A 13,020-nucleotide genomic window follows, 5' to 3' on the forward strand; every position below is an offset into this window, starting at 1 on the left:
TGGGTTTTTGTTAAATGTGAGCCAAAATCATCACAATTAAAAGAACCAAAGACTTAAACTACTTAAGTCTGTGTGCACTGAATTTATTTAATACACGAGTTTCACAATTTGAGTTGAATTACTGAAATAAATAAACTTTTCCACGACATTCTAATTTATTGAGATGCACCTGTATCTCTTATCACGTACGACGTTTGTTCTATTCGAACGTTAGTGCCCTGCGAAGTGGACATCACCGGATATTCCGCCATGATTCCAGTTCGAAACGAGTGTATATGTTCCATTCAAAGGGCATTAAAGTGTGCGAGGCGTGAATTTAAATAGTATTTATTTACAGGGGTATATTATGTCACACTTAACACTTCTCTAGTAAATTTCATCTGTGTGTGAAGACGCTGCAGCGCAAATCCATGAATGAATGTTTCGAAGTGAATTTCCCCTGCTGTAGGGATCATATAAATTGGAACACAGTTCATGCACGTAGCTCTCTTCTAACGAGCTGGTTATCTAAATCAGGTGTGTTAACTAAGAGTATTACTCAATATGATACAGATGTAGTATTTGATAAAAATGCGATTTTCTCAGCTTTTTGCTCAAAATGTTGCTTTTTTTTAATGAAACCTACCTACATTCAAGTGTTGATAAAAAAAAACAATGCTTGAAGCTTTTTTTTTTGTTTGTTTGAAAGTAGAGGGTCTGATCTTTATTTCGATGTATTGCATGTTCAGATATTCATACAACAAAATATTCCGGGGGCTATGAAATTTTTGTGAAAATCAGCAAAAATGCTGGCGGTGGCTGGCAGTTTTTTCAAAAACGCTGGCGGGGAAAGAGTTAAGAATTTCTTCTTAGCATTGACTTCTTAATATATTATTGATTTCCATGACTTATTCAGGTGTAGAAATCTCACTTTTAAACCTCCCTCATATATCCAGGATTTCCAAGGCCCTGAGAATCATGGTTCTTAAATAGAAATAAATGTTGTTGAGAAAAACAAATTAAAATAAGAAATAAAATGTCGTGTTTTAGCTTATTTTATATCAGATTAAGCCATCATTCAGTCCCTTTGGAAGTGTGCTGAGGCCCCCTAGTGGGCCCTGGACCCCTGGTTGAGATCAACTGCAGTAAATGATTATTGAGGGTCATGTTTTCTCCTCCTACTGCAGAATAGTATCGCTCAGCTGCCACTGGAGGAGCTGGACAGGATTCAGCAGTACCTGCAGACCAGTGGCCTTGCACAAAGGTAAGGCACATCATCAGTCTACTTGTTTTATCACTGTTGATAAGATCTCCCAACCCTGATTTTTAAAATATCCTTTTTTTTCCCTTATGTCAGGCATCAGCGGTTCTACTCCCTGCTGGACAGGTTCAGAGCCACTATTGCTGAAGATACCACAAGCCCTGCCACCCCCATTACCTCACACCCACTGGATGGGGACTCGCCCCCTCCCCCTGAAAATGTAGAACCCAATAAAGTATGACTTACAATGATGGTTTCTAGGTGAAAATAGCTGAAAACTTCTTGCCAAAAACATAACATTATTACTATTGTGTGTGTATTTCAGGAGTGGTATGTTGCTCTGGTGAAATCTCAGTGTTGTTTGAGAGGTGAAGGAGCTCTATATGAAACTACAGAGCTGCTGACAAAACTTCCTCAATCTGACCTAAACGCAATCATGACCTGCAAGGTAAAGAACAGATACATGCCTCTATCTCTCAATGTATAACACAAACAGACACTGAAGTTGTGCTATTGTATTTGCAGGACTTTAACTTGTGTCTGCTGGCATCATGTCTGAGTGTTGGAGTACAGAGAGTGTGTAAGGATCATGGGACGGTTTTATTTGACACAGCTCAACAGGTGGCCTTCGAGCGATTGGCTGGTGTCGTAGAGCTCCTCCCCTCCCCTCATCAACCCCTCCTACCCTCCTCCAAAACGTGTGCGGACTATTGGCAGAAGCTTAATCAAGTCTACAGTGAGTCACAATCAGAATTAAGCTTATATACTCCAAACAATATGCCTACTCGTGCACAAAAAAAATATTAGTTTTGCTAATTCAAGTTTTTTTTTGTTAAAGTTAATACTTTAATAATCTAATGACACATTCTTATATTCATGTTTTCTTATGTTGGTTAAAGGGATAGTTCACCCAAAAATGAACATTCTGTCATTAATTACTCACCCTCATGTCGTTCCAAACCCATAAGACCTTCGTTCATCTTCGGAACACAAATTAAGATATTTTTGATAAAATCTGAGGGCTCAGATTCAGATCTGGGAACATTGCAGTTGCATTGCTTTCTACGGAGGGTAAAAGTGCTTTCAGATTTGATCAAAAATATTTTAATTTGTGTTCCGAAGATGAACGAAGGTCTTACGGGTTTGGAACGACCCGAGTAATTAATTAATGAATTAAGTAATTAATTAATGCGTAATTAATGACAAAATTTTCATTTTTGGGTAACCTATCCCTTTAATGCTCACACTAATGTTTTAGAAACTTAATCAAATTGAATATAATAATATTAATTGAATAAAATATAATAATTTTACATTCATTTTAATTCATTATTAGCTTAGCTAAATGACAACCAAATCTGCTCCTCTACATTAGGTGGCGCTGATCAACATACAAATGTGTACAATACTGTAATCAAGGCAAACGTTTAACATTGCTGTGGTCACTGCAAAATCCCCGTCCTTACGTTTGTGTTAGCTCATTGTTTTGATGACTTTATTATTATTATTCCAACATGGTGAAAATAGTAATAATAAAAAAATGAGTAGGTGTGTCTTAACTTTTGTAGGTGTAAGTACATAGGAATTATCCTTTGTGGCAAATTATAATAAAGTGGTAATGAACACACTCTGTCATTGAATGTGTGTATGTGTGTGGTTGCAGGTGAGCCTGGGTTTTATCAGACAGTGTTGAGTCTGTGTGGCGTGTTGAGTCAGTACCTGCTGTCTCTGTCCAAACTGCCATCCTCACTGCACATTCCCAAAGACAGAGAGACTCTCATTACCACCTTCAGCACCCTCGCCATAGAGGTAAGACTGATGCATCCTTTCCAAATAATATGATTTTATATGGAATATTCTAGTGGTTGACCAATATGGATTGTTTAATGGCTAATGCCGACATCTTAGAAGGCAGAATGGTCGATTGCTGATATAAACAGATACAGACCTACATGATATCACAATGCCAGTAAGTAAAATACAAATGTAGCAGTGTTGGGGAAGCTACTCTGAAACTTGCCCCTAATGGTTAGAGAGTCGGACTTGTAACCTAAAGGTCGCGGGTTCGAGTCTAAGGTCCGGCAGGGATTGTAGGTGGGGGGAGTGAATGTCCAGCGCTCTCTCCACCTTCAATACCACGACTGAGGTGAGACCCTTGAGCAAGGCACCGAACCCCCAACTGCTCCCCGGGCGCCGCAGCACTGGCTGCCCACTGCTCCGGGTGTGGGTGTTTGTTCACTTCTCACTGCTGTGTGTGTGCACTTGAATGGGTGAAATGCAGAGCACAAATTTCAAGTATGGGTCACCATACTTGGCCACAAATCACGTCCTTTCCTTTTTAAATTAAAGTAGTTAAGCTACGTTCAAGCTACCCTTCCAGGGCTGTACGTTAACTTTTTTTTCACATAGCACTGGTGCTACAGAGGTTGAAAGTTTTGTAGCACAGGCCAAAAAGTTGTAGCACAAGTATAAAAAGTCTGTTATCATGTCTGAAAACAAACACAAGTAATGGAGTTCATCACTTAAACAGGCACTGATGTTCCATACAGAGCCCAAAAAATACAAACCATCACAAAACTTGCTCACCTGATGCCCGCCCTCAGTGCTCTCTAAATGCCAACAGCTAGCGTGCTCAACACAACCCAGTGTTACAATGTGCCATTATTCCAGCCAATCAGAGACGAGGCTGCTAAATTCTGATTGGCTGCCTTGACAACCATTCACAACATTTCTTGCATTACCTCGACAGCAGAAGAGGAAAAATACAGTGCATGCATAATTATTATGCAAGTTGATATTCTGATCATATTTTTTTCCAAGCATATTTTACCAATTCCAAATGACATCAATCTTAATAACTACTATTAATCTTGTATTTAATAATTTATAATTGATATATCATTATTCATGAAGGCTGAAGGCTGAAGTGAAAAATGTCTTATATTCAGGTGTGCATAATTATTAAGCAGATTTTCTCTTACAGATCCATCTCGAGAGGGTGTAGGCCGGACATTTCTGCTCCCGTTAGTGACTCTCATGCGGTGTTTGCATACTCTATCACAGATGAAGTGGATTAAATGCAATATTTGTCAAATACACAGACGTTTCAGAAACGTTTTCATGAGCAACAGAAACACTTTTTATATACTGCTTAATACAGCGCCATCTGTTCAAGAATAAAGTTCAACGTGAATATATACTATTTAAATACTAATAAAGTGGGGGTATATATGCTTTCATGATAAACGTGACTCAATATAACATTGCGACTACAGTAAAAAAGCTTTTACTGTTCTAAAAACACAGATTTATGAGCAGTATTGGATTTGAAGATGTTATAAACACACGTCATTATTGTCATGTTGAATTTGGCCAATCGTGAAACAGCTGTGTCGTCATCAGCGCTCCTGCAGTCGCTCTGGGCCTGATATCACAACAGATGGCGGTAATGAACAAATTTAGTTTGTGATCTAGTCAGAAGAAGATGCTGTGCTGCTTCAATGCATTACAGGCTTGTGACTCGTCAGAATGCAAAACAGAATGTAGCTTTTGGTTGCGCTACACTGTTACTTGCTGGAAAAAGTGAGAAGGGTATAACTGCAGCCTATAGATCTCCAAATTGGGGCGGGAACTCCAAAACGGGGTGGGAGCTCCAAAATAGGGCGTGGCTTCCTCCCATTGACACGCATGCGCACTTTTTCCCCCAATCCACTTCAGTGCAAACTCCGCCCCACAGCTGATTCTAAAGATTTTATTGGTTGTCACGATTAAAGTGTTGATTTCCTACATTATGCTACAAAAAATGCTAACCCTTAAACCTAGCCCACACCTGACCCTAACCTTAACCAGTGAAATTGACTGCACGGCGGGATTAGCGCTGTGTGGTAAAGAAAGTTGCAGTTCAGGAGATAAACGGTTAATAAGATTATGCGATATGAGATCGTTCCGTAACTCCCCAACCGGACCTCACCGGATAATGGCACCTTTTTAGTTACACCCAGCGTCACTACCCCCTCCTACCCTGCGAATTTCGAGACCCGGGATGCCGCCCGCTGCGTAGAACAAAGCGATAGAGTAAAATCTTTCCCCTGCGCTACGCTGGGACGGCTCGCGGGAGAGCTCGTGGGTGATTCCCGTTTATATCATTAAGCAGAGGTTCAAACTCCAGTCCGAACACCACTGGCCACGAGCTTTGGGCACTGCTCTCACGGAGAATATTTACTTATATAGCATATTTTATTTTAGATGAACTAGAAACAATGTTTAATTTATAAAGTTTTATTTTGAAATGTAAGTCAATAACAATTGGCTGGAGCCAGAGCCAATGGTGAAAGTCTTTGCCCGAGGAGACCCCGCCCCGTTTTGGAGGTTCTGCCCACTTTTGGAGTTCACGCCCCATTTTGGAGATCTCCGGTCTGCAGTTATATCTAAAGTAGTTAGCTACTGGAAAAGCTACACTGTTTTAAAAGTAGCTGAGCTACCGTCATGCTACTGAAAAATGTAGTTATGTTAGTAGTGTCGCTACTTGTAGCTAGCTACTCCCCAACACTGAAAAGTAGTTAGATATACAAAGACAGTGCACACCTGTTACTTATGAATGGGAGAAAGTGCATTATGCAGTTTGGCGGAACAGTCCTGCCTTCTCAGTAAAAGAGCCATTCGGCAATTGGTAAAGTCATCACATCACTGCAGCTGCTGTTAGAAGCTCTGACTGCTATATATTAAAAAATATCCTGGCTCTTCCAAGCTTTTTAATGGCAGTGAATGGGGGTTGAATATTTTTAAGCCTAAAAAAGTGCATCCATCCATCATAAAGTAGTCCACACGGCTCCTGGGGATTAATAATGGCCTCCTGAAGTGAAGCAATGTGTTTGTAAGAAAAATATCCATATTTAAAACTTTATAAACGGTAATCTCTAGCTTCCTCTAACTGTTGTACACGTGTTCACGAGAGAGTGGCTTAGTGTAGGCATAGTATAAGCTCAGAAGGCCTTTATTAACCACCCAGAGCCATGTGGAGTACTTTTTATGATGAATGTACACACTTTTTTGGGCTTCAAAATCTCGACCCCCAATTCACTGCCATTGCTTGGAAGAACCAGGACATTTTTTATGGAACTCCGATTGTATTCATCTGAAAGAAGAAAGTCATATACACCTAGGATGGCTGGAGAGTGAATAATCATGGGGTAGTTTGGGTGAACTATCCCTTTAAGGGTGCAGGGTACCCAAATTACATGATGTTATACATTAAATTTATGTCACTGGATTCTGGGATTCTGTTTTCCGCATTGCAGAAATCATGGAGCTCTATATAAATAAAAGGCACTCAGCTCATATTTCTCTTTCTATCTCTGTAGGTGGTGGTTTGGCGTTTGCTGCAGGATCAGCTGCCTCTGAGTGTGGACATGCAGATGAGTCTGTCGTGTTTGTGTCTGGCTCTCCAGCAGCCGGTGGTGTGGACACACTTTGCCTCCCACACCTACCTTACACACACCTGCTCCATCATCCACTGTGTACAGCTCCTCATCCACGCAGGTGTGTGTTACAAAACTCATGAAAACACAGCCTACTGAAACCTTATAAGTGCTAACAATTTGAAAATGTATATTCATTTTGTGATTATGATGTGTTATGTAGTTGCTGTTGGTCCTGGTGACCAGCTTCTTAGGCCGGAGCGGAAAACATTAGAGCAGGCAGAAGACGAGTTGGACTCTGCAGATAGTAAGTTGACACATACATGTTACACACTGATCCATGATGATCACAACATGTGTTAATTTCACTGTTTGCCTTCTTTTTTTTTTTTTTTTTTAAGAACAACTTGAATGGCGGTGTTGTGAGATCATGGCCGAGCTGGTTGAAGGTCTGCAGAGTGTGCTGGCTCTGGGTCACCATAGAAACAAGAACATCCCAGCATTCCTTACACCTACCCTACGGAATGTCATCATCAGCCTGGCCAGGCTGCCCATTGTGAACAGCTACACCCGAATCCCACCACTGGTGAGAGAGTGTGATCGAGTGTTTATGCATTCATTGTGTTTATGTGTGTTTAGAAGTGTATGAAAGTATTGATGCGTTTGATTTAACAGGTCTGGAAGCTGGGCTGGTCCCCCAGGCCGAGTGGAGAATTTGGCACAGCATTGCCTGAGATCCCTGTAGAGTTTCTGCAGGAGAAAGACGTCTTCAGAGAGTTCCTCTACCGCATTAATACTCTGGGTATGAGAGACTAGTTTCAGAGTCCTCTGTCTCTTTAAAAGTGGTTCTGAAATGCGATTTTGAGTTATCTCACAGAATCTTCGATTTCTTCATTACATCATATACAGTATATATAAATAGGTAAGCTGCTTTGTCCAATTAACAATTGAAAAGTATGAATACACACAACCGTTCAAAAGCTTGGGGTCAGTAAGATTTTTTTTCAGTATTAAGAAATATTTTTATTCAGCAAGGATTCATTAAATTGATCACAAGTGAAGACATTTACATTGTTAAATTTTTTTCCTCAAATAAATGTTTTCTGTTGGTCGAAGAATTCTGAAAATAAGTATCATGGTTTCCCAAAAAATTTCCAAAACTGTTTTCAGCATTTACAATAAGAAATGTTTATTGAGCACCAAATCAGCATATTAGATTGATTTCTGAAGGATCATGTGACACTGAAGACTGGAATAGTAATGCCATCCCAGGTATAAATTACATTATAAGTTACAAAATATATTCAAATAAAAAACAGTTTGTAACAAATTGTAATAAAATTTCACAATATTACTGTTACTGGATTTTTTTATCAATGAAATGTAGTCTTGGTGAGCATCCCTTTCATCTTTCAAAGATTAAAAAATACAAACACATTATACAAGAAACACATCTGATTGTTAAAAACCAATCTGTCCTATATAAAATACCTATTTAGTGTATTTTTGCATACATTTTTTACACATGCATTCGTTCACAAGTGAGAAACGTAACATTTTTAGCACTATTTGGATTGTGAAATGTTTAAATTAATTAGTAGACAATTAATTTAGTCACACTTCTATATTAACAGATGTGCTTCATACAATCTGTCACTCTGTTGGCGTCAGGCAAACCTCATGTGTAGTGCTTTTTATAATAAATGATTATTAAGCAGTTTGATTCATTCATGTGGTCTTGCAGGCTGGAGCAGTCGGACACAGTTTGAGGAGACGTGGGCCACTCTGTTGGGTGTGCTGGTCACTCAGCCAATCACGATGGACCAAGAAGAGGAAACCCAGCAAGAGGTAAATCATCTAACGTCTGCCAAAACACCCGTCCAGGTTTTGGACACTGAGTGACGTGACATGTGGCCAAGTATGGTTACCCATACTAGGAATTAGTGCTCTGCATTTACCCATCCAAAGTGCACACACACAGTAGTGAACACACACACACCGTGAACACACACCCGGAGCAGTGGGCAGCCATTTATGCTGCGGTGCCCGGGGAGCAGTTGGGGGTTCGGTGCCTTGCTCAAGGGCACCTCAGTCGTGGCATTGAAGGTGGGAGAGAGTGCTGTACATTCAACCATAGTGAAAGATAAGACTTGTCTGTTTGTGTCACAGGAGGATATGGAGAGGACTCAGATAAATGTACTGGCGGTTCAGGCCATCACCTCTCTGGTGCTGAGTGCCATGACTCTGCCGACAGCAGGAAATCCAGCCGTCAGCTGCCCTGAACAGCAACCCCGCAATAAAATCCTTAAAGCTCTGGACACCAGGTTTGTATGCATTTATTTCATTCATGTGTTGGGCCTCTAGGTGTAGATGTGGATCATACGTTTTACGTGTGTGTGTTTTGTAGGTTTGGTCGTAAGCTGAGTGTCGTTAGAGGTATGGTTGAGAGTGAGATTCAAGCCATGGTGTCAAAGAGAGACAACATCGCCACACACTTCCCCTATCAGGCCTGGGACCCCGTGCCATCCTTATCATCCTCAACGGCAGGTCAGTGGTCAGCCAAAAGTTCCTCTTGCTTTATATGTGCACAGTCTCTTGTCATATTCGTGACCTTTGCGTGTGTGTGTGCATCTGCAATATTCAGGCACCCTCATCAGCCATGAGAAACTCCTGTTGCAGATTAACACGGAGAGGGAGATTGGCAACATGGACTACAAACTGGGTCAAGTTAGTAAATGGACTACTCTACAAACCTTGATTTTATTAACATATTTGATTCATGCTCATTTTATTTAGAGTTTACACTCATTCACTTCACACACTCACTGTTGTGTAGTAATTTTAGAGGTTGATGTATAATATTGCGCAATTTTTTTAGCTTACCTGTTATCCAACAAACATAAGGAGTGTATGCCAAATATTTTTTCCATTATTCGGATATATATTTATATATTTTGTTTTCATTTTAAAGCCATAATCCTTGCCTTTCCGAATATGGTATTCGGCTTCAGGCAAATCATTACTTACAATATCAATCCTGTACACTTTGTAGGTGTCAATTCACTCAGTTTGGTTGGGAAATAACATCACCCCTCTGAGGGAGGAAGAATGGGGTGAGGATGAGGAAGATGAAGCAGATGCTCCAGCGCCTGCCTCACCACCATTATCGCCAATCAACTCCAGGTCAGACTTGCGAAGTTACTAGCAGAACAGCATCCTCCAGACTTCACACCCTCATTGTCTTTCTTGTCATCCTGTTCAGGAAGCACCGTGCTGGGGTTGACATCCATTCCTGCTCTCAGTTCCTTCTGGAGCTCTACAGTCAGTGGATCCTCCCTGGCAGCCCCAGTAGCAGGAAGACTCCTGTTGTGCTCCTCAGTGAGGTGGTCAGATCGGTGAGTCCATTCATCAGCCTTTTTATTTTGTATAGTAGGGCTGGGTGATAGAGCTAAAAATGTACATCTCAATATTTTTCAAATTTTGATAATAATCAATATATATAGATATTTTTCCATTTGTTCACAAAAAATGTAAAATGGTGGATTTTTTTGGCCACAATGAAACAGCCATGATCTGGATAGAACAGCTATTGTTGCAAAATAACTGCAAAATTGACACTTTTTTTTTAGATACATTTTTTAGTGTTTTTGTCTTTTATTGGGATAGAAAATTAAATGGACAGGAAGTGAAGTGGGAGAGAGAGAGAGAGAGAGGGGGGACAGGATTGGGAAAGGTCCGTGAGCCGGGACTCGAATTTGGGACGACCAAAGCGCAACAGCGCTATATGTTGCGCGCTGCCCACGAGGCCATTGGCCCCAACCAAAACACTTGTTAAAAGAAATCTAGATGTAGTGCCACTTACTGCTTTTTACTAAATGAACATTTAAAATCAATGAAATAAATTTGAAATTGACACAAAAAGTGCTATTTTGAAAACATATTTTGAAGTGACATCTAGTGGTGAAACTTGCATACTGTGTGTTTAATGTTTTAACCATTGAATTAATGATTCAGTATTTTTATTTACATTAAGATGGAATTTACAGAAATTATGTTTGTGAAATATTTTGCTAACATGTTGTCGAACTAATCAGTCAGTAATCATTTCTTGCATTTCACAAAGCAAAAGTTTACAAAACAGTTCTTGCCTCATTTCAAATCAGACAGAATTAAAATGAGAGTCAGATGTAAATTCAGTATCCACTGTTTCATTAAGTACATCATTTATTTTATTAAGACTGATAACTCCTGAGATTGTGAGTTGTTTTGTGATTCTTTATAAGAACTGGGTCACAGGAGTAATTTGTTCATGAATCGGACTATATTAGTCATACTGTGTGTTTGTTTAGTGATTCAATAGACATATTTTAACATTTGTTGCCCAGCACAGTAAATAAACATCTGAGAGTTTGAACATTGTGTTTAAGAGCGTACACATTCAAATTTTCTTCTGTACACTTATCTCTGCTCTTCCTATACAGTTAACACAAATCCTTTCTTTGTCTCTCTGTGTCTTCAAGCTGCTGGCAGTGTCTGATCTCTTTACCGAGAGGAATCAGTTTGATATGATGTTCTCCACTCTGACCGAGCTGCAGAAGGTCCATCCACCAGAAGATGAGATTCTCAACCAGTACCTCGTGCCAGCTATCTGCAAAGCAGCCGCAGTGCTTGGCATGGTGAGCATATATATGCACTGATGCAGTAGCTATATAAATAAATGCAGTTACAGCTATTTAACAGTCTGGACTAATGTATTTGTGTCAGGATAAAGCCATCGCAGAGCCTGTGTGCCGTCTGTTGGAGAGCACTTTGCGCAGCACTCATCTGCCCAGTCGAATTGGCGCTCTTCACGGCGTTCTGTACGTGCTGGAGTGCGACCTACTGGACGATACGGCACGCCAGCTTATACCTACCGTCAGTGAATACCTGCTCTCTAACCTTAGAGCTATAGCACAGTGAGTAACACTACAACCTGCATACATACACACACTTTACGGTCTGTCTTTACTGGGATTGAATTAACAATCTTCCTGTTACCAGCCTTGAGCTTTAACCCCTACTCCACACCAATCATTAGTGTTACACTAACTCTTAATATTTGCTGTTTTATTTAAGAGAATATGGGATGAGAGGTTAACGGCTTGCGTCCTGCATTGGATGAAAGACTTCATACTGTTAGCATCTCTCTTAAGAGGCTATGCCCCATGCAGGCAAAGCTAATGCCAAAGTCTCTGTGGCATGCTGGGAGACTCAATAATAGGTTCACACTGGCAATCACAACACATGCCTGCACGCTGCATGGTCATCAGCTCCTCATTAGCTGTAATGTATGGTGTCTTACTGAGATCTGAGATCCCTCATTAAAGACCAGGGCTAGAATTAGCATCAGATAGCCTCAGTGAAAATAGATGAGTGTGTTTATGCCTAACACTGTTGGTGTGTGTCTCTCAGATGTGTGAATCTACACAACGAGCAGCATGTGCTGGTGATGTGTGCGGTGGCCTTCTACATGATGGAGAACTACCCCCTGGATGTAGGGTCCGAGTTCAATGCCGGGATCATTCAGGTGGGTAGAGGCCACACTTTGGAAAAAAGTTTTGATATAGTAACTCTTTCCCTGCCAGCATTTAAAAAACAAAAACAAAAAGAGTTGCCATTTAATAGATTAAATGCACTAGGTTGTTATTGAATAATACGTGGAGACACCTTTTTAATTAAAATATTCATATTAATCAAGGATTTATTGATTTTAATGCACCTCATTTCGAAATTTACAGAAATACGTGCTTTCATATGTCATTTAGTTGTGATTATTTCATTTATTCACTATATTATTTATTACTAATGTCTCATTTCAGTTTTAGTTTGGCTCTAGTTTTGTATTTATTCCAGTTAATATAAAAAGGTTCATGTAGCGTGGATTAATATTCATATACAGAGTAAATCCTTTTCACTGAACATGTTAAAAATAGTGTAGTTCGTTTATAGCCTAAATTTAGCTTTTAAGTTATGACGCTTTTATTTAGGATTCAAAATTCATAAAAGTTATATTATTTTGTGAAGATTATCTTGATGGACAAAACGTGTAAGCTTGATGAACTATGGTTGAACACGGATCTTATTTTTTGCGATAATCCAAAAGCCTATGGAAAAATTCCATTCGCTTTTTGTCGAGGGAACCAGTGTGATGCTAACAGCCGATCCGCATACAAAGTGACGTCATAGTTCCCCCACTCTATTCAGAGCCAGTGAGCAATGGACTTCAAAATAATAATAATAATAAAGTGCGTTAATGTGCGATAAAATAATTGTCGGCGGTAATAACGCGTTAACTTGCCCAGCCCTAATATATATATATATATA

At 39.9% G+C, this 13,020-nt stretch overlaps 1 protein-coding gene across 6 annotated transcripts in view; it reads left to right on the plus strand.

Annotated features, from left to right (window-relative positions):
- The window catches only part of LOC107679870 (huntingtin-like), a 49,259-nt gene that overhangs the window by 27,809 nt on the left and 8,430 nt on the right, over window positions 1-13,020 (plus strand). For all 6 annotated transcript variants that reach the window (XM_016475578.1, XM_016475580.1, XM_016475579.1 and 3 more), the window contains 18 exons: window positions 1,167-1,243; window positions 1,337-1,475; window positions 1,566-1,688; window positions 1,766-1,976; window positions 2,904-3,049; window positions 6,601-6,778; window positions 6,881-6,964; window positions 7,059-7,243; window positions 7,333-7,459; window positions 8,402-8,505; window positions 8,827-8,981; window positions 9,065-9,204; window positions 9,302-9,384; window positions 9,710-9,840; window positions 9,920-10,052; window positions 11,178-11,333; window positions 11,422-11,612; window positions 12,109-12,223. In XM_016475578.1, the coding sequence (XP_016331064.1) occupies window positions 1,167-1,243; window positions 1,337-1,475; window positions 1,566-1,688; window positions 1,766-1,976; window positions 2,904-3,049; window positions 6,601-6,778; window positions 6,881-6,964; window positions 7,059-7,243; window positions 7,333-7,459; window positions 8,402-8,505; window positions 8,827-8,981; window positions 9,065-9,204; window positions 9,302-9,384; window positions 9,710-9,840; window positions 9,920-10,052; window positions 11,178-11,333; window positions 11,422-11,612; window positions 12,109-12,223 (2,478 nt within the window). The remainder of the gene's footprint in view (window positions 1-1,166; window positions 1,244-1,336; window positions 1,476-1,565; window positions 1,689-1,765; window positions 1,977-2,903; window positions 3,050-6,600; window positions 6,779-6,880; window positions 6,965-7,058; window positions 7,244-7,332; window positions 7,460-8,401; window positions 8,506-8,826; window positions 8,982-9,064; window positions 9,205-9,301; window positions 9,385-9,709; window positions 9,841-9,919; window positions 10,053-11,177; window positions 11,334-11,421; window positions 11,613-12,108; window positions 12,224-13,020) is intronic.

This window comes from Sinocyclocheilus anshuiensis, unplaced genomic scaffold (assembly GCF_001515605.1).
Source record: "Sinocyclocheilus anshuiensis isolate Anshui unplaced genomic scaffold, SAMN03320099.WGS_v1.1 scaffold788, whole genome shotgun sequence".
Taxonomy (NCBI): domain Eukaryota; kingdom Metazoa; phylum Chordata; class Actinopteri; order Cypriniformes; family Cyprinidae; genus Sinocyclocheilus; species Sinocyclocheilus anshuiensis.